General features: G+C 34.8%; 2 protein-coding genes across 2 annotated transcripts in view; one reads left to right on the top strand and one right to left on the bottom strand.

Annotated features, from left to right (window-relative positions):
* The window catches only part of Trp1 (translocation protein 1), a 35,658-nt gene that overhangs the window by 11,000 nt on the left and 2,007 nt on the right, over positions 1–22,651 (bottom strand). Inside the window, exons 2-5 of the mRNA XM_069827573.1 lie at positions 7,033–7,101; positions 6,317–6,440; positions 6,088–6,193; positions 3,609–3,816 (exon numbers count right to left, since the gene is read on the bottom strand). Of these exons, the coding sequence (XP_069683674.1) occupies positions 3,609–3,816; positions 6,088–6,193; positions 6,317–6,440; positions 7,033–7,068 (474 nt within the window). The 5' untranslated portion in view covers positions 7,069–7,101. The remainder of the gene's footprint in view (positions 1–3,608; positions 3,817–6,087; positions 6,194–6,316; positions 6,441–7,032; positions 7,102–22,651) is intronic.
* LOC138701040 (dnaJ homolog subfamily C member 28) lies at positions 7,226–21,909 on the top strand. The gene is made up of 7 exons (XM_069827572.1): positions 7,226–7,380; positions 7,516–7,692; positions 10,183–10,314; positions 12,393–12,521; positions 14,460–14,665; positions 18,889–19,033; positions 21,347–21,909. Exons 2-7 carry the CDS (start codon positions 7,528–7,530, stop codon positions 21,743–21,745), a joined length of 1,176 nt encoding a protein of 391 aa, XP_069683673.1. The 5' UTR covers positions 7,226–7,380; positions 7,516–7,527; the 3' UTR covers positions 21,746–21,909.

The following is a 22,651-nucleotide window of genomic DNA, read 5'->3' as shown; positions in this document are numbered from 1 at the left end:
AAGTTTTACAATTTCTGTATATTTAATTTTCTGAACAGAGAATACAAGTAAGAAAATGACAATTTTTTTTTATTTTATTTGGTTATTTTACGACGCTGTATCAACATCTAGGTTATTTAGCGTCTGAATGAAATGAAGGTGATAATGCTGGTGAAATGAGTCCGGGGTCCAACACCGAAAGTTACCCAGCATTTGAGGAAAAAACCTCAACCAGGTAACTTGCCCTGACCGGGAATCGAACCCGGGCCACCTGGTTTCGCGGCCAGACGCGCTGACCGTTACTCCACAGATGTGGACAAGAGAATAACAAATAAATGCATACACACAGAAATAAAAAAAAAAAGATATTCTGAAACAACATACAATATCAATCCCTTCAAAAGATATACCTGCTGTTATAACCTGCTTCCATGACGAACTGAAAATGAATGCCATGAACATTTACATGATGCTGAGTGCTGAGAAAATGGGAAGAATATGAAATAATCATGATGATGATCATCATCATCCAAACAAGTATAAGGCCCAAGGCCTGTTATGGTCTCTGTGAGTCCACTTTTTTTTTTTTTAGATGACCTAAAGATTTCTTCCTTTGGGGATGGTACTGAAGCATGGCTTTTGGAGTCTATTCCGATTCATTCGTTGAACATGATTTTTCCACTGCAGCTGGTACTTGTTTATAAACTGTGAGACTGGTTGTAATTGAAGTACTTGCATGATATCCCCATTTTAGGAGATTACAAACAAAAAAATATATGACGAATTACTATACATCCTGGGAACTATGTAACAACTATTATCCATATATATATATTCAGCACTGAAACCCGTATATTAAAATATGTTTTAATGTCTTATCCCTTTAAATGAAGCATAAAACCAGAATTACTTTTAAACATATTTTAGATCCAGTTTAGTCTGGTTGAGTTAGTAATAATTACCGTACGAAATTAAACTCAACATTTGTATTTATACCAAACGACCTCGAAGCCTCTAGTTCTTACTACAGTATGCTAGTTCCAATAAACATAGGAGTGTCTCTCCTTTTTTTTTTTTTTTTTTTTTTAAATACAAATCTGTGGGCTATTACTGCGCATCAATATTACAGAATTATGTACACTGTCACAGAACACAAATGGTGTATGATTTCGAGGAGATATGCATGTTACATCAACCTATAACTTGTTTATCAAGTTAACAAGAAACTCCGTGTCTACATAGCCATATGTCAGTATATTGAACTCACAAGGCATAGTGCATTGGGAACAACTTTTACAGATAGCATAAAAAATGACGCACACAAATGAGAATAAGGCATGACAAAACAAATTTTACCACAAACCAAATCCCAGACAACGCAAGGGCATGAGTTAAGGCATTTCATTTTCAGTAATGAATAAGCTTGCACAGATTTTAAATGTTTATTGCCGAAAATGCCAGAATCCTACAACGCAATAAATTCAGGTTATTGATATAAACACTTCCCTGAAACATTAAGAGATTAAAAATATTCTATTACTTATGAGTTGAAAATATATTTATCACAATACTTACTTACAAATGGCTTTTAAGGAACCCGAAGGTTCATTGCCGCCCTTACATAAGCCCGCCATCGGTCCCTATCCTGTGCAAGATTAATCCAATCTCTATCATCATATCCCACCTCCCTCAAATCCATTTTAATATTATCCTCCCATCTACGTCTCGGCCTCCCTAAAGTTCTTTTTCCCTCCGGTCTCCCAACTAACACTCTATATGCATTTCTGGATTCGCCCATATGTGCTACATGCCCTGCCCATCTCAAACGTCTGGATTTAATGATCCTAATTATGTCAGGTGAAGAATACAATGCGTGCAGTTCTGCGTTGTGTAACTTTCTCCTTTCTCCTGTAATTTCATCCCGCTTAGCCCCAAATATTTTCCTAAGCACCTTATTCTCAAACACCCTTAACCTATGTTCCTCTCTCAGAGCGAGAGTCCAAGTTTCACAACCATACAGAAGAACCAGTAATATAACTGTTTTATAAATTTTAACTTTCAGATTTTTGGACAGCAGCCTGGATGATAAGAGCTTCTCAACCGAATAATAACACGCATTTCCCATATTTATTCTGCGTTTAATTTCCTCCCGAGTGTCATTTATATTTGTTACTGTTGCTCCAAGATATTTGAATTTTTCCACCTCTTCGAAGGATAAATCTCCAATTTTTATATTTCCATTTCGTACAATATTCTCGTCACGAGACATAATCATATACTTTGTCTTTTCGAAATTTACTTCCAAACTGATCGCTTTACTTGCTTCAAGTAAAATTTCCGTGTTTTCCCTAATCATTTGTGTATTTTCTCCTAACATATTCACGTCATCCGCATAGACAAGAAGCTGATGTAACCTGTTTAATTCCAAACCCTGCCTGTTATCCTGAACTTTCCTAATGGCATATTCTAAAGCGAAGTTAAAAAGTAAAGGTGATAGTGCATCTCCCTGCTTCAGACCACAGTGAATTGGAAAAGCATCAGATAGAAACTGACCTATACGGACTCTGCTGTATGTTTCACTGAGACACATTTTAATTAATCGAACTAGTTTCTTGGGAATACCAAATTCAATAAGAATATCATATAATACTTCCCTCTTAACCGAGTCATATGCCTTTTTGAAATCTATGAATAACTGATGTACTGTACACTTACACTCCCATTTTTTCTCCATTATCTGTCGAATACAAAAAATCTGATCAATAGTCGATCTATTACGCCGAAAATCGCACTGATGATCCCCAATAATTTCATCTACGTACAGAGTTAATCTTCTCAAAAGAATATTGGACAAAATTTTGTACGACGTCAACAAAAGTTTTTTATTCCGAGGCTTATTGTAGGGATTCGTAACAAGCTGTTTTTTACGGTGATTGGTTCTTAGCCCTTCGCCCAACCCCCAAGCTGGAGGAACACCCCTTATCGGCTGTCCAAGACTGCTTATTCAATATATTTGCAGCTACCCTCCATATCTGGAGGCCGTCTCCTCTATCTGCAACCTGAGGACGCGTCATGCCGTGGTGATAGGGACCCACAATACATAGCCATATATATTTATCACAATGCATTCATAAAAGTTTTCCAGAGTTTTCTCTACATTCTTAACAATTCATATTTTGTTTTCGGTATCTTTTGAGTGATGGTACTATAATATTTTAAATAACCTATTCAAAGGTCAACTAATTTAAGTTCTTTCCTTGTACAGCAGGCCTACACTAATATTTTTTTTTCAACATTAAGAGCTATAGTAAATTATTTCTGTACTTGTTCATCGTAATACATGCATGCAAATTACACTGAAATATTTAAACATTCTGAGTTGTAATATAAATAAAGAATACACACACGCATTGGGGGAGGGGGGGGGAAGGAGAAAATAAATTGAACATTGTGTGTATATTATGTTTATATCAGTCCTGCCATTGTTGTATGGGCAGCGGGGAGTACAAAGTGAACAATTACTTTTTTTTCTGCAACACCCTACATATGATAGTAAATACGAATATACTCCAACATATCTTCTATTTAGCATATCTATAAACTTATATAATTGAACTTTTCAGACTTACTGAGGGAACAACTTGCTTATCATCCTTTTTATCTCCTTCAGCATGGCTACTCTCTGCATCAGCGTCTGCTTTGTCATCATCCTTCTTGCGTTTTTCATCCCCTCCTTCACGTTTACGATCCTTGTCCTTTTTCTTCAACTTCGCTTTCAACTCTTGTTCAGATACAGGCACCTTCTTAGCCCGGTGGAAAAATTTATGTCTGAGCATCCTGCAATTCAATCATATAAGGGAAAATGTATATAAATGATAAAATTTGAAAAATTAAACCATTCTACTTCAACGAGAGAAGGGGAGAACCAATTTAAAAGTTCATAAAATGGTGATTAATAAGCTGTGTACTATAAAACAGAGAGAAGCTTGCACAACGAAAAAGATAAAAGTAGTTTGAACTGTTTTTGCTGCGACTGCGAAACTTAATTTGTACTTCAGTGTTTTGTTAATGGTCGTTGCTGTGGGAATCATATCCAAAAGACAATGCAAGTATACCTCTGCCTACATATATGTTTTAGAATGGCAACACAATAACAGGCATCCACAAATAAAGTCCTTATTAAGGAGAGCATTGCAAACTTCACAGTACTTTAGAAATATAGTTTATCTAGGTTCAAAAATATAAGGGGAGTGACTGGTGAAATTCTCAACTTCGTTATTATTGCACATATTTAATGGAATGACTTACTTTTAGATTGCACATTCTTTGAGGTTCTATACATTACACAGGTCTGAGAAATTAAGGTTCATAACAATTAAAAAAAAAAATAAAATAAAACGCACGCACGCACGCGCACGCGCACGCGCACACGCACACGCACACGCACACGCACACGCACACGCACACGCACACGCACACACGCACGCACGCACGCATTTTGGCCCGCCATTATTTCATTTTCAACTCTTGAGTAACTAAGGATAAGGATATCCATAATCAAACACATTATATGACTTTAATGAGATCATGGCAGAAGAAATAAAGGTATACTGTACTTTCAGAAAATCTAAACCAGTCAATATGTCAATCACAAATCTTGTAAAATGTGCAAAAACAGAATACAGTCATCAGATAACTGTAATACACTAAACCTTCAGACGAGAATAGTATAAAACTATTTTTATTAGATATTGGATCTAATAGTAATTCTTTTTTAATTTGAAATTTTACAACGCAATTCGAATATTCAGTGCATCACGATTAAAACAGTTTCAACTTAATGTATTTTTGGGTAATTCTACTGAAAAGCTACATTGAAAAAGCCAGAATTTTCTTTTGCTTCATTAGCTTCTGTCAGATGTACAGAGACATTATGATGTGAGGCAAGAAAATGGCAGGTTACTGGCAAACCCACTCCATGTGCGGTCTGCACTGCACGGGCTGTTAGAGGTGCAGCGTAGTAGATCCTCAGTCATCATATGGCATTTGCTATAATCACAAGTCGTGTTACAAAGGTCTTAATTCTTCAAGTGTACAAAATTAGTTATAAAGTTTAGAGATTATTGTGTATTTAGGTAATACCACAGTCTGGTATATAGTCACGAAGCTCAGTACGTAGGGAATATGCATCCATAGATAGCTGCTAACCAATAGGATCACTACTATCGCCTCATCACAGACAATGCGAAATATACTGGAACAGTCTATAGTTCCTAGCACCCTCAACAACTTGACTGTATATACTGGACTGTGGTAATACAAACAAATTCTCATTGTGTTAACGTGCGTATATGTACAATACGTACATAAAAGGCAGAAGGCCGTGTGCGAAAACAAGGCGTAAATTTCGAATAAAGTTTCCTAACAGATCTGCAACTTCTGCCGAAACAATTAGAAAACTCACTGTAAGATTCAAAGACACAGGCTCAGTGAACAATCGAAAATCAACTAGAAAACGTAGTGTTTTAACAGAAGAAAAATTAGATGATAAGAAATCGAGGCTAATAATGATGTGGAACTTCCAAGTGTTGTTCATTCGTTTATCAGAAGATGTCAGTTGTGTGGTGGCAAATGGGGCCATTTTCAGCAACAATTGTGAGAGTGATAAGTCAAAATTATTGAACATTTATTGTTAGTACTGTTATGTATTGTGGAAGTGCTGGTGAAATGGTTATGCACTTGCCGGAAACCACACTAGCAGTGGGCCCGAGTCATCTGCCATTTTCTCGCCTCACATCATAATAATGTCTCTGTATATAGAGATAGGTAAATAAGTGTTTTTTGTTCGCAGCCACAAATGCTTTCAACATAAAAATCGTTTGATACTTAACTGTATATTCTGCTGCATTGTTGTAGCCCTCCTCATCAACTTGTTATTGATAACAACTAGAAAGGTACCAAACGATTTTTATGTATGTGAACTAAAACCTCGTGTTTATCAGATTATGACTATATGTATAGCCCAGAAATCAGTGAAAAGAAAGAAAAAAAAGTGTCTTCTTCAGTGTAGCCTTTCTGGAGAATTACTCATTTCTGCAACAAATTTACCTGTCAAGAAATTCAACTACATCAGTTCTTGATGTGAAGAATGCTTCATCCCCCTCCTTGGGATTGGCCCACTGAGTTTCCATTAGAGCATCAACAGCTTTCACAGCTATTAACACACACAATAAGATGGACATTTTGAATCGAAAATTGGCAGTACATCACAAATTAAATGATTAAGTATATATGAATAACATACTTAAAAATTCTGAATTAAAAATGCATAACTAACCAGTGAAGTATTCCACATTATGATTCAAGAATTTGGTTTTCTTTGTGGGTACATTTTTACGCAGCCATTTAGCAATAGCATATTCTTCACGAGTTGGCTTCTCCGGCTCTTCCAGAACAAATTCCTGTAACAAAAGTGCCGACATGAAATGTCACAGGTAACGTAATGTACACATTTACGGCACATGTATGTTGTTGACAAAATTATGATAAAGATAAGTTATCACATTTTAACACTCTCGACAAAATATTATAATTACTATAAATTGTTTATCTCTAGAGCACTTATGACCACATACTACGGCATTTTAGATACTCTACAACATTACTGTTGCTCATAAAATCCTGTAATGATTGGGTTTAATAAAGAAATCCCGTTATGTTCGAACACCGTAATAATACACTACAGTGCGCAACTATGACGTGCACTTTTAATTGTACAAATTACTTCACTTTGATATGAAGTCATTTTTATACCATGCGTATCAATTTAATAGCACATATTACATTAAAGAATATTATAAACGTTACTTTGTCACGATCAAATCACAAAGTCGCCAACGTCACTCTTTTTTATGCAATAAATTGAACAAATAACATGATTTAAACTAAAATAAATTCAATACAGAAATATATTAGCCTTCGCACAAGAAAGAAATATTAATAATTTAGTAGTAAACAGTTTCTAACTACTACTTAAAAATTACATAAACCTACCTCCTTTCGCCTCTTTCCTTTCCTCTTCTCAGCCATCTTGTCAACTACCAATCACGTCAGATGAGTAGCCTACCATAAAATAAATTTACGAATATTTACTACAAGCATCGCAGTACTCGACACTAATAGGAAATAATCAAAATTATATTTTCATAAATTATGTTCATTAGTTTTTGGGATGTAGTTAATTTCAATATTTGTAATCCACATGACTTATGTTGTAACCTAAGCAGACGACACAATCGTAGTATTGTTTTTATTTTTATGCAATATGTAATGAGTGACTGAAACAGTTATCAGAAATTATATTAAATTTTAGATTAACATCAAGGAATCGTTTTATCCAGTGTAAGTGAAAATAACCATGCATCTTGCAACGGTTACATAAAACTGCTCCTAATCAATGTCATAAAATTGCAGTATTTCACGTAAAAAGTTGTCATAAGTTCCCTTGGTATAATTTTAAATAATTTAATTTTGCAGAACACTAATGCGATGGCATGTATTTTTAATGCGCAAGGAATGTCGGGTTTTAATGGACTTACAATACATTTGCGAGCTGTCACGGTCAGGAAGACCATGCTACCTACATCAACGACGCCTCTCTTCAAGATTACTCATCGTTCCTTCAAGCATAATGGGGATAAGGATGATTATATGGTAAACTGGTGTCAAGCCCCCATTGCCTGCGTCTGGTCTAACCAATGAATAAACAGTCTATTTAGTTTATCGTTGGTCATTATTATTATTATTATTATTATTATTATTATTATTATTATTATTATTATTAAATACAATGTGTAAATAGTGTGAAACTATAGGGATGGTTTTTAATAACCCTATGTCATAATAATTGAAACGTCAGTGGGGCTATTAATTACAGAAAATTATTATTATTATTATTATTATTATTATTATTATTATTATTATTATTATTATTATTATGTAAAAGCTACCTGAAATTATTTTTGATGCAGGTAAATACATACGTATCACATTTCACTATCTCAGATGTCAAAACTGTTTATTTATTATCCAAGTAATTCTTGTAATCACTTATAATGCTAGCTTAGTAATATTGCAGAGTCATAATGTGAGAGAAAATGACATAACTGGTAGTAGTTGAAACCTGCTTTGCCTGAAGGTGAAGATAAGTGGTAGCCTTCTCAGAAGACGCTGTTGTTTATTCTTCTTTTCATCTGAACCATAATTATATTAACCTCTCCTGAGTCCTGAGACATTTGTTTTATTTTTAAATTTCAATGTAATTCTACGCTTCAAAAAAAAAAAAGTCACTGACATGAGGAAAAATGCTGAAAAAACTCTGCAGGTTACAGTTAAGACACGAATGCAGGTATATTATACTATAGATCTTATATCATAATCATATATGATAAAGCTTTTTTTTTTGATCCTACAGAATACATCTGTTATGGTAACAATTGGTATTAGAAAAGAAAAATTCTCTCCACCGCCAGGGATGGAACCCAGGTCCTTGGTTCTATGTACCAAGCGCTCTAACTATTGATACGCCGAAGTTCAATCTACAGCACTGGATTGAATCCCTCTCCTCCAGTGTTTTCCCCTTTGTGGCCTGACTTCAAGTTCGACATGTATGTTGACATTTATATTAAATCAACTGTTGGTGCTGTGACTTGAACTTCGGAGTAGCTCAATGGTTACAGCGCTTGATACGTAGGACCAAGGACCTGGGTTCGATCTCCGGCGCCAGAGCGAATTTTTCTCCTCTAATATCAATTGTTGCCGTAACAGATGTATTCTGTAGGACCAAAAAATTAATTTTACGTAGATTCTTCGAGCAACAGTGCATATCACTGTACAGATTACTGAGCATATTACTGTGGAAGCCCTGGCCACCAGGTCACTCAACTGAGTGTGCTCCTTATATAATGGCAGTTCACTTATTATAAATGTCAATATACATGCCGAACTTGGAGTCAGGCCACAAAGGGAAAAACACTGGAGGAGAGAGATTCGATGTGGTGCTGTGGATTGAACTTCGGCGTAGCTCAATGGTTAGAGCACTTGATACGTAGAACCAAGGATCTGGGTTCGATTCCTGGTGCTGGAGCGAATTTTTCTCCTCCAATATCAAATGTATGAAGTAGCCTATACTTCATTCTCAGGATCAGGAGGTTAAAACCTGAATTATGTAGTACCAGAAGTCTGTTTTTAATAAATGTAAAAAGTTGTCCTATGGAAAGACCAGGAAAATAATAATAATAAGAAAAATTGAAGGAAAATTAAAGGTGAAAGATTCATTATGTTCCTCCGTAGTGGCATAGTGAGAATCCTCTGAGGCTCTGACATGTCAGTTACCTACGCCACTTTTAGTGTTTATTATTCACTGCTTCCATTTATGGATTAGGAATCTTGTTACTTTAATGAAGATAAAATTTTAAAACATTAGTTCTACTTAGAATTTCACAACCTTTTTCATGTTTCTATTAGCCTATATTATGTTCATAGTCTCCCCCTTTTTTATAAATTTTTTTTTCTCCAAAGATACATGAGGAAAAGATTTATTAATTTTTTAATTAAATACAAAATGTTAATGAAGATATTTTCATTTTACACGAATTTGTGCATCCACTTCCCAAATGGGTTTAATATATGCATTTTGAACTAATCTGATTAAAAGCAATTCATTAGTGAATTTAAATAATATTTCTGAGAGTGACATATAAATTTCAGGGAGGAAATTCATACATTCGTGCGGTTTTAGGACTGGAGATTCTTTGTATCATATAATCAGTTTTTATCTGTAGAAATAACATTTTTAACTAGTCTCTAAAACAGAATATAAACATTTTTTGCTATGCCTGTTCTTGTCTCCATAGTTAAGTAAATTTGTAACAAGTAGGGTTATGTTTTTAAATGTCTATGTAAGTAGCAGTGAAGTTTGAAACTAAAAACTTCACTAAAATATGTAAACAAGACAATACAAATTGTAATTCAGATTGTACAGCATATGTCTTATGGCTTGCAAATTGAAAGTAGTAGATTGCACTCCGAGGTAGAATTATAATTAATAAGTTATTACCGGGTACCAACTTTTTGAAGACCATTAACACCCAATGAAAGTTTCAGTCAACTCACTGTTTATTGGGCCTATTGTTCGAATTACAGAAATATTTCAAGATTTTAGAAGTACCAAGCAACAGCGATCAAGAACAAGTACGACAAGCTTTTTTAAACATGGTGAAGAGATTTCATCCCGACAGTGGTTCCCCCGAAGCCAATGGAGAGAAATTTACACTGGTAAAACATCATTTAAAAATATTTAAATAAAATTCATGTACGGTGATTACATTTCATATACTTTTAATGTGAATCATATTCATTCATTCATTCATTCATTCATTCATTCATTCACACATTCACAGTTTTCTGCCCAAGATCAGTAAACCCAGCATTCTTCAATGTTCTCTCTTTTCTGCCTTCTTCTTAGCCTTAATCATATTACGATACAAATAATCCTTTCTAATTGAGGTTTATTCTGATTTTAAGTTCTTATTACAGATAGTTATTCAACTATGATTCAATTATGATTATAAATAATGCATCAAGCTTTTTTTGTATATTTAGTGATTGATATAAAGCTGCATGAAGTAGCAGAGTCTATAGTTTTGAGTTCATATCGATATGATGACGATGATAATATGAGATTTTAATGTTTGATTGTGTTCAGACAGAAATAGAATATTGGGTATTCCACTGTGTAATGGAACTTTACATCTGCAATAGTTTAAAGTTGGAAAAATAATTTATTTTTGTGAACTTTGGTTATAGATCATTCGTTATCTCATGAAACCAAATGCTTATTTGCTCTGTAGCTTATATTAAGAACCTTGTGGTAAGAGTAAGTGAGCTAGTTACGTAGCTACAAGTGAAAGTGTAACGAGGGAAGGGAAGTTTCCCATTCCACATTTTCCTTCCCCTCATGCGTAGATAATGGTGGTGGTGGTTTTCTTTCACACTGTGGCCAGCGCACGGTGGCTCGCACACCGGCCACAGCAGGTCGGACTTGTGCCAAAACAGTTATAATATCCCGCTGTTCGTGCATAAGATTTGCGCATGTTTGTGGCACGCAACAGCAGATTGTGTGAGTGAACGGCAGTTGCACTGAAGCCATTGTCTAGTTTGTTTCGTTCCTGTTCTATGCGTATAAATGTACGAGTTTTAAGTGCTAATTAAGTTTCGAATGTTATCAGTTTGTTTCGTTCTTCCTGTTCAATGTGTATATGAAGCCATTGACTAGTTAGTTTATTTCGTTCCTGTTCAATGCGTATATGAAGCCATTGACTAGTTTGTTTCGTTCCTGTTCCATGCATTTAAATGTACAAGTTTTAAGTGCTAATTAAGTTTCGAGTTTTACCAGTCCTTGTGCAATTTTCCATAATGCCTCAACACAATTACACATTACCACAAAGGATTTTTCTGTACGACATTTAAGTGATAAACTCTTGTAGGGAAATTAGAAGTTGATTTGAAACACAATTTCCCGGTTTAGCTATCCCATACAGAGAAACCTTGCAAAGACTTGTGAACAAATTCAGGAAAACGGGGTTCGATTCGCGATAGAAAGCAAAGAGTAACACGATGCCCTGATTTAACTGTATGCGATTTTTATCTATGGGGGAACTTGAAAAATAAAGTGTATGCAACAAACTCCCATACATTGGAAGAATTAAAAGAAAACATAAAAGAAAACATCAGGCGACAAAGTGACTCAATTTCGTATATTAAACTCTCGAGTGTGAATGAAAATTTTCTGAGAAGATGCCAGGAATGTCTGGATAGAGAAGGACAACATTTCCAACATTTCTTGTGATAAGATATGTGCTTATTATCATTGTAATTGTAACTGTAACTATGAGAACGTGAAGCATTTGTGGGGCTATTATAACTGTTTCGACGGGAGTCCGAGGCTGCTGCAGCCAGCATGTGAGCCGCTGTGTGCTGGCTGCAGTGTGAAAAAAAAGCACAGTAGCAGTAGTGGCAGCAGTAGTTTTATTCTGCCTGGCAGAGTTAAGACCATAAGGCCTTCTCTTCCACTCAACCTCAGGTAGGTTTCACGAGATACTGAATGGCCTATAATTTCAAAATGTTGATGTGCATCTTTCAGTACTTAGTGCTTCTCATTAGTTCACTATCGTTTCATGTCTTAACACCTCAAAAAGTCAGTACCAGTATCTGTTGAGCTCATGTTTAATTCGTACAACATTTTAAATCCTGATATCACCATTGTATTAGTACCTAGCTAATAATTTCATACATATTTTGTGTGAGCATGAACTATTGGAAATGATCGTAACTTGTAACTTTTTCTTAAATAGATTGAAACTGCTTATCGTAAACTGCAAAATAAGTTTGCAAATGATCGATGGAAAGTAAATGAAGGAGTTGGAGAATATGGTCTGTATTATCAAGAAAAAAAGCAAGAGGCTCAGGAATTCGACATAAAGGTACGCAGTCTAAGGAATCCCCTTTGCCTCGAAGACTCCCTGTCTTCATCTACATTTTCTACAAAATTTACATATTTCGATTTAACAATTTTGGTCCTGAATTTCTGTGACTTGATGAAATATTATGACAATTGATGTTAATAGAAATGAAAACGTTTATCTTCCGTACAATATTTTAATTTTGTAACTAATAAGGAAAAAGGACGAAGAATGTTTTCCAAAAACATAAAAATTAAATAGCAATATTATAAAAATGTAGGAAATATTTTAAACATTCAGCTGTGAGTGGTTTCACCAGTGTCGACAGCCTGCACGAAGAAAAGTCCCTACACTAATCGCAAGGAAAGTACCGATTTCTGATAGTTCCATAACTTCAGTTTTTGCTCTCCTTTCTACCCACTTGCCCCAATCAAAAGAAAATGAATCCTTCATTCGTCTTTCCAGCATCACAAGGCAAGTGACATCGGCATTGCCTCAAAGATCCTTAGCTGAGTATTGTAAACACTTCTGCGTCTATCAGTGATAAACACAAAATCTCTGCCATTCTCTCCTTCCATCTGGTGTCTACCATGCTTGGCCCCATACCTTCCACGTGTTTCACTAGAAACTTCAGAAGTTGATTCTTTCATTATGGTAAGTGTAATGCTTATACATCTTCATGATGTCACACGATGCTCCCACGTTTTCTGGGAATAAGATAAGATAAGGTGACCATAAATTATTCCTCAAAATGAAGCTGGGACCAAATGGGTAGCTACTGCAGAACACCTCCCTCCCCCCGCCCGGGTAATTTTGCCAATTAGGTACAGACATTATTCTATGTGCGGCCATAACTACTTCTTGCTTCCTTTATGCTTCTGCACTTACAGTGTCACCGGCGTAGCTCAGTCAGTTAAGGTGCTTGCCTGCCGATCCGGAGTTGCTCTCGGGCGGGGGTTCGATTCCCGCTTGGGCTGATTACCTGGTTGGATTTTTTCCGAGGTTTTTCCAAACCGTAAGGGAAATGTCAGGTTATCTACGGCGAATCCTCGGCCTCATCTTGCCAAATATCATATCGCTATCACCAACTCCATCGACGCTAAATAACCTCGTAGTTGATACATCGTCATTAAATAACCAAGTAAAAAAAAACTTACAGTGGCATCATGAACCATGAATACGTGAATAATCTTATGATTGTTTTTTATTGTAAAACTGATTCAACAATGTCATACATGCTATAAATGTTAATAGTAACTCATTTTTGTAATTGGGTTTACTTGATGAAATGCGAGAAATATGCCCTTTTTATTACGTCCACCTATAAATGTGTAGTTTGAACTTTTCTTCCTAATTATCAATAATCATCATAATTTATGCTCTGCATAGCGCAGTCCAACAATGATCAATAGTAATTGTGCACTATATTATTGAAGCTAACAACAGAATGAATTAAATAAAGTAAATAATTAGTAGGCCTCTACATTCAAAGGCATTGTATAACTGATAACAGTGATAACACACATTCTACGCCCAAGATTGCGGGTTCGATCCCGGGCCAGGTCGATGGCATTTAAGTGTGCTTAAATGCGACAGGCTCATGTCAGTAGATTTACTGGCATGTAAAAGAACTCCTGCGGGACAAAATTTCGGCACATCCGGCGACGCTGATATAACCTCTGCAGTTGCGAGCGTCGTTAAATAAAATATAACAAATATAACACATCCTACAATATTAAATTAATAGATATAGTGTTAGAATATGTACATATGCATAGTAATTCAGTTCTCAGTGACTATGCAAGCTACTACATCCATTACATATAGGTTATATATTAAATAGTAGGCCTGCTACAATAATTACGAAGAGTCTCAAGTGCTCAGGCATGTGCTATCATTGAATTTTTAATAACAATATATTGTCAAACATTTAAATGCAGCGTGCTTGTTACATTTCAGCACACAGCACCTCAACACAGACAATATTTAAGTTATGGTGGCTATGGAAGTGGAACTCCTCATCAGAGAGAAAAGCAGTATCAGAAATACAGAGCACATAAGGCTGTGGAAAATGTACACAATCACAGAATCTCCAAGTTATCCGAAGACAAAGAAGGAAGCCTAGTTCTCAAAGATAAACGGGAAGCTCAGAAAATAAAATTAAGGTGAATATTTCAGGTTTGTGTGAACTATGACCTAGTTACTAGTTAACAGCTATAGGAGAATGAGGAGGACCTCAAGAATTGAATGTTCAAATTAGGGTGGAAATTCCGTAACCATTGTTATTCGTAACTACCAGTACTGGTCTTTATTTATTTTTGTTATCTTATCAACGATATTGTATTATTATTATTATTATTACTAGCCGTACCCGTGAGCTCCACTGTACCCGTTAGAAATAAATATAAAATAATTACATAATTAAAATAGGAAATTTGATCCAGGGAACATTCCTGTTTGATAGAAGGACAAATCGTTTAATATGTTACTTAATTTAAATTGTGTTTAAAAAAATTAAAATGCGATCATTTTGGTCCAGAGATCACTCATTTGGTGCAATGACAATGCCTTTAACATGTTTCTTAATTGTAATTACATGCAACTATAGTTTAATGAAGATTGACATCATTTAGATTTATTTTGTGTACTTTATATTACTTGCTATATGTTTCCATTGAATTATGGTAATAACTTAATTTTAACCCATGTTTTTTACGTCTTCAGTAAATGGCGATTGGCCCACTATGGTTCTGAACCCTTCAAATAACTTAAATAGTGATACAGCACATATTATAGTGATTTGTAATTATATTTCTTTCTTTCGAAAATGTAAGAATTCACGATCTCCTATGTATCATTGCCATGGAATGAATAAATGTGTTTTTTCTTCCTACTCAAAAATTGTATATTTTGCACATAGGAGTTATTGCAGGAACAACAACACTATTAGCTTAATCTGAGGTGGCGGTGAAAATGGTGAAAATGTATTGTATTGTTATTTTAAAAGTCTTGTATATCCTTTAATCGATATTACTTCATACAAACACAGAAACATTCTCTGTACCGGTATGCTATATTTAATAGCTTTCGTTTGTTGTTGTCCAAGGCTTCTTATAGACGAAGTCATTTGTTTTTTATTTCATTACAATGCCTTAGATGGCTTTATATAAATTTTAAAACTCATTTATCTCATTAAATATCAGTCCTATCAAAATTTTGCATGGAATAAAAGTTATTGGAAATAATTAAAAAAAAAAAAAACGTTTCGTTATGTAACATTTTTCAAGAAAATTAATAATAAGGGAGATATTTCGATTTATTTAATTCAGGCCCCCTTATAACCCCCCTTTTAAATAAAGTATTTTGAATGCCATATAGCCTAAAATCGAAGTTACAACGAACTTAATTTATATTCCAATTTTCATATAAATCAGTTTAGCCATTATCGTGTGAAAAGGTAATAAACATACAGACAGACATACAAACAAAAATTAAAAAAAAAAGCTATTTTCGGTTTCAGGATGGTTAATTATACATGTTAACACTAATTATTTTTGGAAAATCGAAAATTGCCAGAAAAATTTTGGCTACAGATTTATTATTATTATAGATTATTATTATTATTATTATTATTATTATTATTATTATTATTATTATTATTATTATTATTATTATTATTATTGGCCCCTGGCTGTTGTATAGCACATTAAATATTAGTAAATAAAAAAAATAAAATTATTATGTTCTTCTTGTTCTGCTGTCTGCTTAATACATCTTTACATGCATATATTTATATTTGCTGAACAATAAATTTTTTCGGAATATGTAGTTTATTGCTTTCGCGTGTTAAATACTAGGTATGGTACCTTGTTGACTAGCTTCAGCCTGTTGTGGGCTATCTTCAGAATAGCTCATAACAGGCTGAAACTAGTAAACAAGATACCATACCTAGTATTTAACACGCGAAAGCAATAAACTACATATTCCAAAGCGATATAGTGTTAGAAGTTGTGTAATCAAGATATCTAATAAATTTTTGTTACTGATAACTTATTAAGTTAGTCTTATAATCAACAACAGTTAATATACATGTTACTATTTGTGTAGCAATGGAGAATTGCAAGGGGTTTGAAACACATAAGCTGCTTGCTTACAGTTCAGGTAGTTGCAGTGGCACAATTTGCAGCAAGAGTTATACCTTATTATCTCTTTCGTGGGAATTGAGAGATAATTTTGAAAAATTAGGTCTCTTATTTACATTCCGAAAACCTGTCTTGATTCCCTGCATCACTTCTCGGACGGCATTTTCTTTACACTCTGCATACATTTAAAATTCACTATACAAGCAAACAGAACACGTTAAAGTTACGCACGTGAATACTTTTCGATATCTTCAAATCAAATTCAGATGGTCCAATTTTTTAACATTCTGTAGCAGATTAGTTTGGCAATGAAAAATTTTTCTACTTGATCTTCTGTCTGTGTTTTCCCGAAGTTTGGGTCAAACCTCTTGGGACAGTAGTATATATAATACCGTATTTTAATTAATATGATCATTTTTATATCAAAGCGAATCTAAAATAATTTTTCTCTTCACATCTGCTTGGTTTAAGTAATATTTTACCTGTGGCTTGCACCACACTGCAATGTCTTGTCCATTGCAGCAGTCAAGCAGCTGATGGAGAAACTCATTAATGAGCTATAAAATGCTATATTTATCTCTCTCTCTTGAGATAGGCATGGTATGCTTTTCAGATGTGAAGGTCATAACGTTAATAAATTACAGTTTCCATTATTATCTTAACAGGCTTGGTGGCATTTCATAGAAAACAGTATGAGTCTGGCCAGGGCTACGTTCTGTTTGTACCATCAATTCATTTTAAGATGATAGATCATTTAATGTACAGGGAGAAATTGTTAAAAACTTGCTTTTCATTTTTAATTCGAACAGATTCATTAAATAAAGTTACACATCGAGTTTAGGCATGTTTCAAATTGATGAAAGTTGAGGTATATGGTATAACGTACGCTCGTAATAATTCAGTTTCTTCCCAAGTTGCAAATGATAAAGTTAAGCTTAATTAAAAAACCATTTGAAAACAACCTTGGTCCCCCAGGACTCCAAGGGGTCCATGGACCACAGGTTGGGAACTGCTGCTGTAATTGATTTTAATTCATTTCAGACAGGCCTGGACCTCAGAAGTAATACCAACAAGTCCACACTTGTGGAGTAACGGTCTGGCCGCGAAACCAGGTGGCCCGGGTTCGATTCCCGGTCGGGGCAAGTTACCTGGTTGAGGTTTTTTCCAGGGTTTTCCCTCAACCCAAGATGAGCAAATGCTGGGTAACTTTCGGTGCTGGACCCCGGACTCATTTCACCGGCATTATCACCTTCATCTCATTCAGAAGCTAAATAACCTAAGCTGTTGATAAAGCATCGTAAAATAACCTACTAAAATAAAAAAAAATACCAACAAGGCACCACTTATGAGGCAACTAGACTAGGAGATAATAGGGTAGGGTAGCCAGTTCTTTTCCCCCTCCATTGCATACATCGCCGACTAGCTACATATTACACTAGTCAGACTTCAGATGCATACAAACAATTGTTCTTCCTCTGGCACATATCGTCAAGTAAGATGTACTGCCTGATAACAGATGTACATATCAGCCTGAACCTCAATCACAGGTGTAACCTGGTGCAAACGGAAAAAAATTACAGAAATCTTGTTAACCCCCTCAGAAATAAATCCTGTCTATGCCATTGAAAATGTGTCGCATTCATGACCCCGTTTTTTAGACGTCTCTGTAAAAATAAAATGAAAAAAAAAAATAGGCTCAGAAGACCGGAAATGGCACAGCATACAGTAGTATCATCCCAAGAAGACTTATTATTCTTGTAAAATGTTCATATTTACTCTTGTAGCAACATGCTGTGGAAAGAGTATATGAAGGGTTCACAACCAGAGTGGACCAGGTCCATCTGGAGTAGTTCTAGGATATTGAGTCTTAAAGTTCCTGGCTATGCTTAGCAACCTTCACCTTCCATAGGAAATGCTGTCCTCTGTGGAGTAACAAATGAGTTACGGACTTTGTTACGGCAATGAATAAATTTAAGTTTTCTTCATCCGAGATTATATTAATCCACAAACTGATCACAGGTGGACTTGGTCCACTCTGGTTGTGGGCGCCTCATATTTCGAAGGGCCAACGACAATATAAAATCGTATTTCTGTGCTTTCAACCATGCGGACACTTGATGCAGAATATGCCCTAACTACTTGCAAACTGTAAGATTTGGATTTATCGTAGCTAAGCAATGTACGATCATCAGAATACATTTTCTCCCAAGCTGTCTGTGAAACGTATCATTTGTTCTCATTTTTAGATCTGAGATGGACAGACTGGTTGAAGACTTGATTCAAGAATCAATGTCTAGAGGCGACTTTGACAACTTGGCAGGGAAAGGAAAACCCCTGAAACATCAAGTCACTAATCCATATGTGGACTTTGTTACTCATAAAATGAATCAGGTAATGTATGTTTTAAATTGAATTACATTAGTTTGGGTGATAAATTTTGAGAACATGGTGATGTTAAAATTCTTTTAAGGTACACCATTATCCAGCAAAACATTTAACTTTCTATAAGCTCTTCCATTAGCGATTTTTTTATTGTAGGATCTCAATTGTTTTTTGACCTTTTCAAAATGCTCTCATCATTGTTGCACTTCATACCGTCCAACATTTCGCGAAAATTTCGTGATTATTTATTTTTTACCATGTAATGTCATACACTCAAGCATAGTCTTAATTTGCAATGATCTTATGTCAGTAAATGGCATTGTATTTGTAGCATTCATAGCGAAATAAAGCTGATGATGATAATGATTTTTTTTACTTGGTTATTTAACGACGCTCTATAAACTACTGAGTTATTTAGCGTCGATGGAATTGGTGATAGAGAAATGGTATTTGGCGAGATGAGGCCGAGGATTCGCTATAGATTACCTGACATTTGCCTTACAGTTAGGGAAAATCTCGGAAAAACCCAACCAGGTAATCACCCCAAGCAGGAATTGAACCCATGCCCGAGTGCAACTCCGAATCAGCAGGCAAACGTGCTACTGCCTGAGCTACACCAGTGGCTGATAATAATCATGATGATAATAATAATAATAATAATAATAATAATAATAATAATAATAATAATAATAATAATAATAATGTCTTACATACAAATTCACAAAGAGATTGTATACATTAAATAAAATATTAAAAGATTTTGGGATGTAAATTTCAGCACAAAAATAAAAAGTAATGGCATTTTTAGGACAAGACCGAGTCAGAAGTAAGATAATACACAATAACCAATGCCTCGAACAAGTGCAAAATTTCAATTATCTGGGTTGTGAAATATCTTATCAAAATGAAAAAGATGTGAACAAGAAAATTACCAAATTTACACAAATTCTAGGAATAATAAACAATACATTAAAAGCTAAATTAGTACAAAAATCTACAAGAATAAAAATATATAATACACTAGCATTACCCTCCCTTTTATACGGAAGCGAGATTTGGACATTAAAGAAAAAAGACATGAACAGAATTAAAGCAACGGAAATGAAATTTTTCAGGAGGACAGCAGGATATACTCTTTTAGACCGAAAAAAGGAATGAAGAAATTTTAGAACAATTAGAAGTAGAGTCAGTAGAAGAAAAAATCAGCAGATACAAATTCAATTGGCTAGATCATGTAAGAAGAATGGAAAATTCAAGAATCCCAAAAATTATGATGCAATATAAACCTAGAGGACATCATCGACCAGGAAGACCTTTAAGAAGACTGCTAGATGGGGCCGAAACAGGTCTAGAGAGGCCTAATTCGTGAAGGATGATGATGATGATGTCTTACTGTTACGTGACTCACTTGTATACAAAAATGAGATTTGAAAAGAAAATTGTATGTAAAACAATCAGTCTCACATTTAATGTCACCTGTACATTTATTTTTACTACACCCCACATCATCTTAATTGTGTTAATAGTTGCCAGGCTGTTATCTACAGAAGGGTTAGGAAAACCCCAGTCATCAGTGATCATATAGACCATTAAAAGAAATTCCATACCTTCCAATACTTTTCCAGCTAACAATTTCAGAACTAATGTGTTTCTTAAATAAATTAAATATTGAAAAAGATTACAAAAACCCAGCCATCAATGGTCCTGTAGACCATTAAAGAGAATAACAAAATTCCAGGTTACCGTACCTTCTCAAATAATTTTTGTCTCACTATTCTTTTGTAGCTAACATCTTCAAAACTAATACATTTCTTTAGGATAATTAAAAATACTATTCCTTTTTTCATTTTTATCAGAGAAACGAAGATTTTTCGCAAAAAAACAGCCAATTTCCAAAGAAATTTGCGACAAATTTATTGTCATAAATCAATCATATTTATGATAAATCCTGCATCACATTTTGCGCTTATCACTAATAACAAAAGTTCAGTCCACACCTGTGGAGTAACGGTTAGCGCGTCTAGCCACGAAACCAGGTGGCCCAGGTTCGATTCCCGGTCGGGGCAAGTTACCTGGTTGAGGTTTTTTCCGGGGTTTTCCCTCAACTCAATATGAGCAAATGCTGGGTAACTTTCGGTCCTGGACCCCGGACTCATTTCACCGGCATTATCACCTTCATCTCATTCAGACGCTAAATAACCTAAGCTGTTGATAAAGTGTCGTAAAATAACCTACTAAAAACTAAAAAAAAAAAAAAAACAAAAGTTCAGCCCTGTGTATTACTATATTGTAAACACTAATAAAGTTGTTCAATCTTTTTAGGTATTAATTGACAATGGCTTCACTCCAGAATGGATAACACTGCAAAAAGAAATTTCAGATGACACAAAATATTTCCGAGAAAGTCTCGAGAGATATCGAGCAGAACTAGGATACTATCCCTTAGACGATAACGACAGCGCCAAGTGGGATGAAGCCTTGAGCAAACACGAAGCAATAGTGAAGAAGCTTAACGCAAAGATTGATAAATTCAATCTTCTTGTTCCGCTTTTGGAAAAACAGAAATTGCACATTCTGTTAAAACGAGAAGCAGACAGTATTCTGAAAAATGGCAAGACTCGCTACGAGGTTGGAGCTCAAGCTAGGTTTTCGAGGACTCAGGCAGATGATGGCCGACAACCTGATCTCCTCACCTTCCTTGGTTCTTTCTATCGATGGTAAATTGCATACCCAAATGAAACAATTGTAAACTGTGTGATATGTATATAGAAGATGTTTCCTATTTTAATACAATAATATAGCATATTCCAACGCTAAGAGGTAGGATGTATGAAGAATGTACAGGTGTAAATAGTTTCTTTAATAAACCACTGTTGTTATTTTAATTGTTGCTCTTTGTATCCGAAATGTATTACAGTCTCATTAAAATAACAGATTTACAAAATCCCATTAGCTTGATTTTTACCGAAATGACTATGAAAAAGTTAAGGGAACTGGGTAGTGTTGGTGATCAGGAATCACATTTTCCGATTTTGGCCTTAAACACTTAGGCATTTTCTGTAGATTAAATATATATTAATTCGAATACTTTTAGGCCTTAAATTGTTTTTTTTTAATAGGTCGTGCGTATATTCAAATGCTAAATGTTTAATTAATAAAGAATCACAACAAAGAGATCTCATAGCAAGGTTTAGAATTATAAATAAATAGCTGAATGTATGATAGACCAAATTAAGAGAAACGTACAGGAACGTGAGTATGAATGGGAAGAAATGAGACAGCATAGTAATTAGAATCGACCTTCTGAAAGCACATACAGTATGAGAATGATGTTGTACAGTAAACCTTTATTCTTTATATTAAAATAGTTTGTGTGTGTGGTGCAGCACCAACCAACATCTTGTTGCACTGAAAGTCTACATGAACAGAGATCAACCTGACTTGCTTTTGACTCCTCCTTTAATTTATAATCACTTTGAAATTGTTCAGTCTAGTTCTTCAGTCTCGATATTAATCCATGATGAATTTATAAAAGATATGGCTGAACAGGCTAGCAAAGCTAAATCATCTCCAAATAACAATACGTCCAAATTTAAATTGCGATTTAATGGTATGTGATCATGACTT

Source organism: Periplaneta americana, chromosome 6 (assembly GCF_040183065.1).
Source record: "Periplaneta americana isolate PAMFEO1 chromosome 6, P.americana_PAMFEO1_priV1, whole genome shotgun sequence".
Taxonomy (NCBI): domain Eukaryota; kingdom Metazoa; phylum Arthropoda; class Insecta; order Blattodea; family Blattidae; genus Periplaneta; species Periplaneta americana.
The sequence above is the reverse complement of the archived record's forward strand: the minus strand, read 5'-3'. Positions and strand labels throughout refer to the sequence as shown.

Excerpts from the sequence above, each read along its gene's own strand:
- LOC138701040 (XM_069827572.1), top strand. The coding sequence starts at position 7,528 with ATGGCATGTATTTTTAATGCGCAAGGAATGTCGGGTTTTAATGGACTT. Across the intron at positions 7,693-10,182 it reads GGGATAAGGATGATTATATG|AAATATTTCAAGATTTTAGA; the intron begins GTAAACTGGTGT and ends TTCGAATTACAG. Across the intron at positions 19,034-21,346 it reads TTACTCATAAAATGAATCAG|GTATTAATTGACAATGGCTT; the intron begins GTAATGTATGTT and ends CAATCTTTTTAG.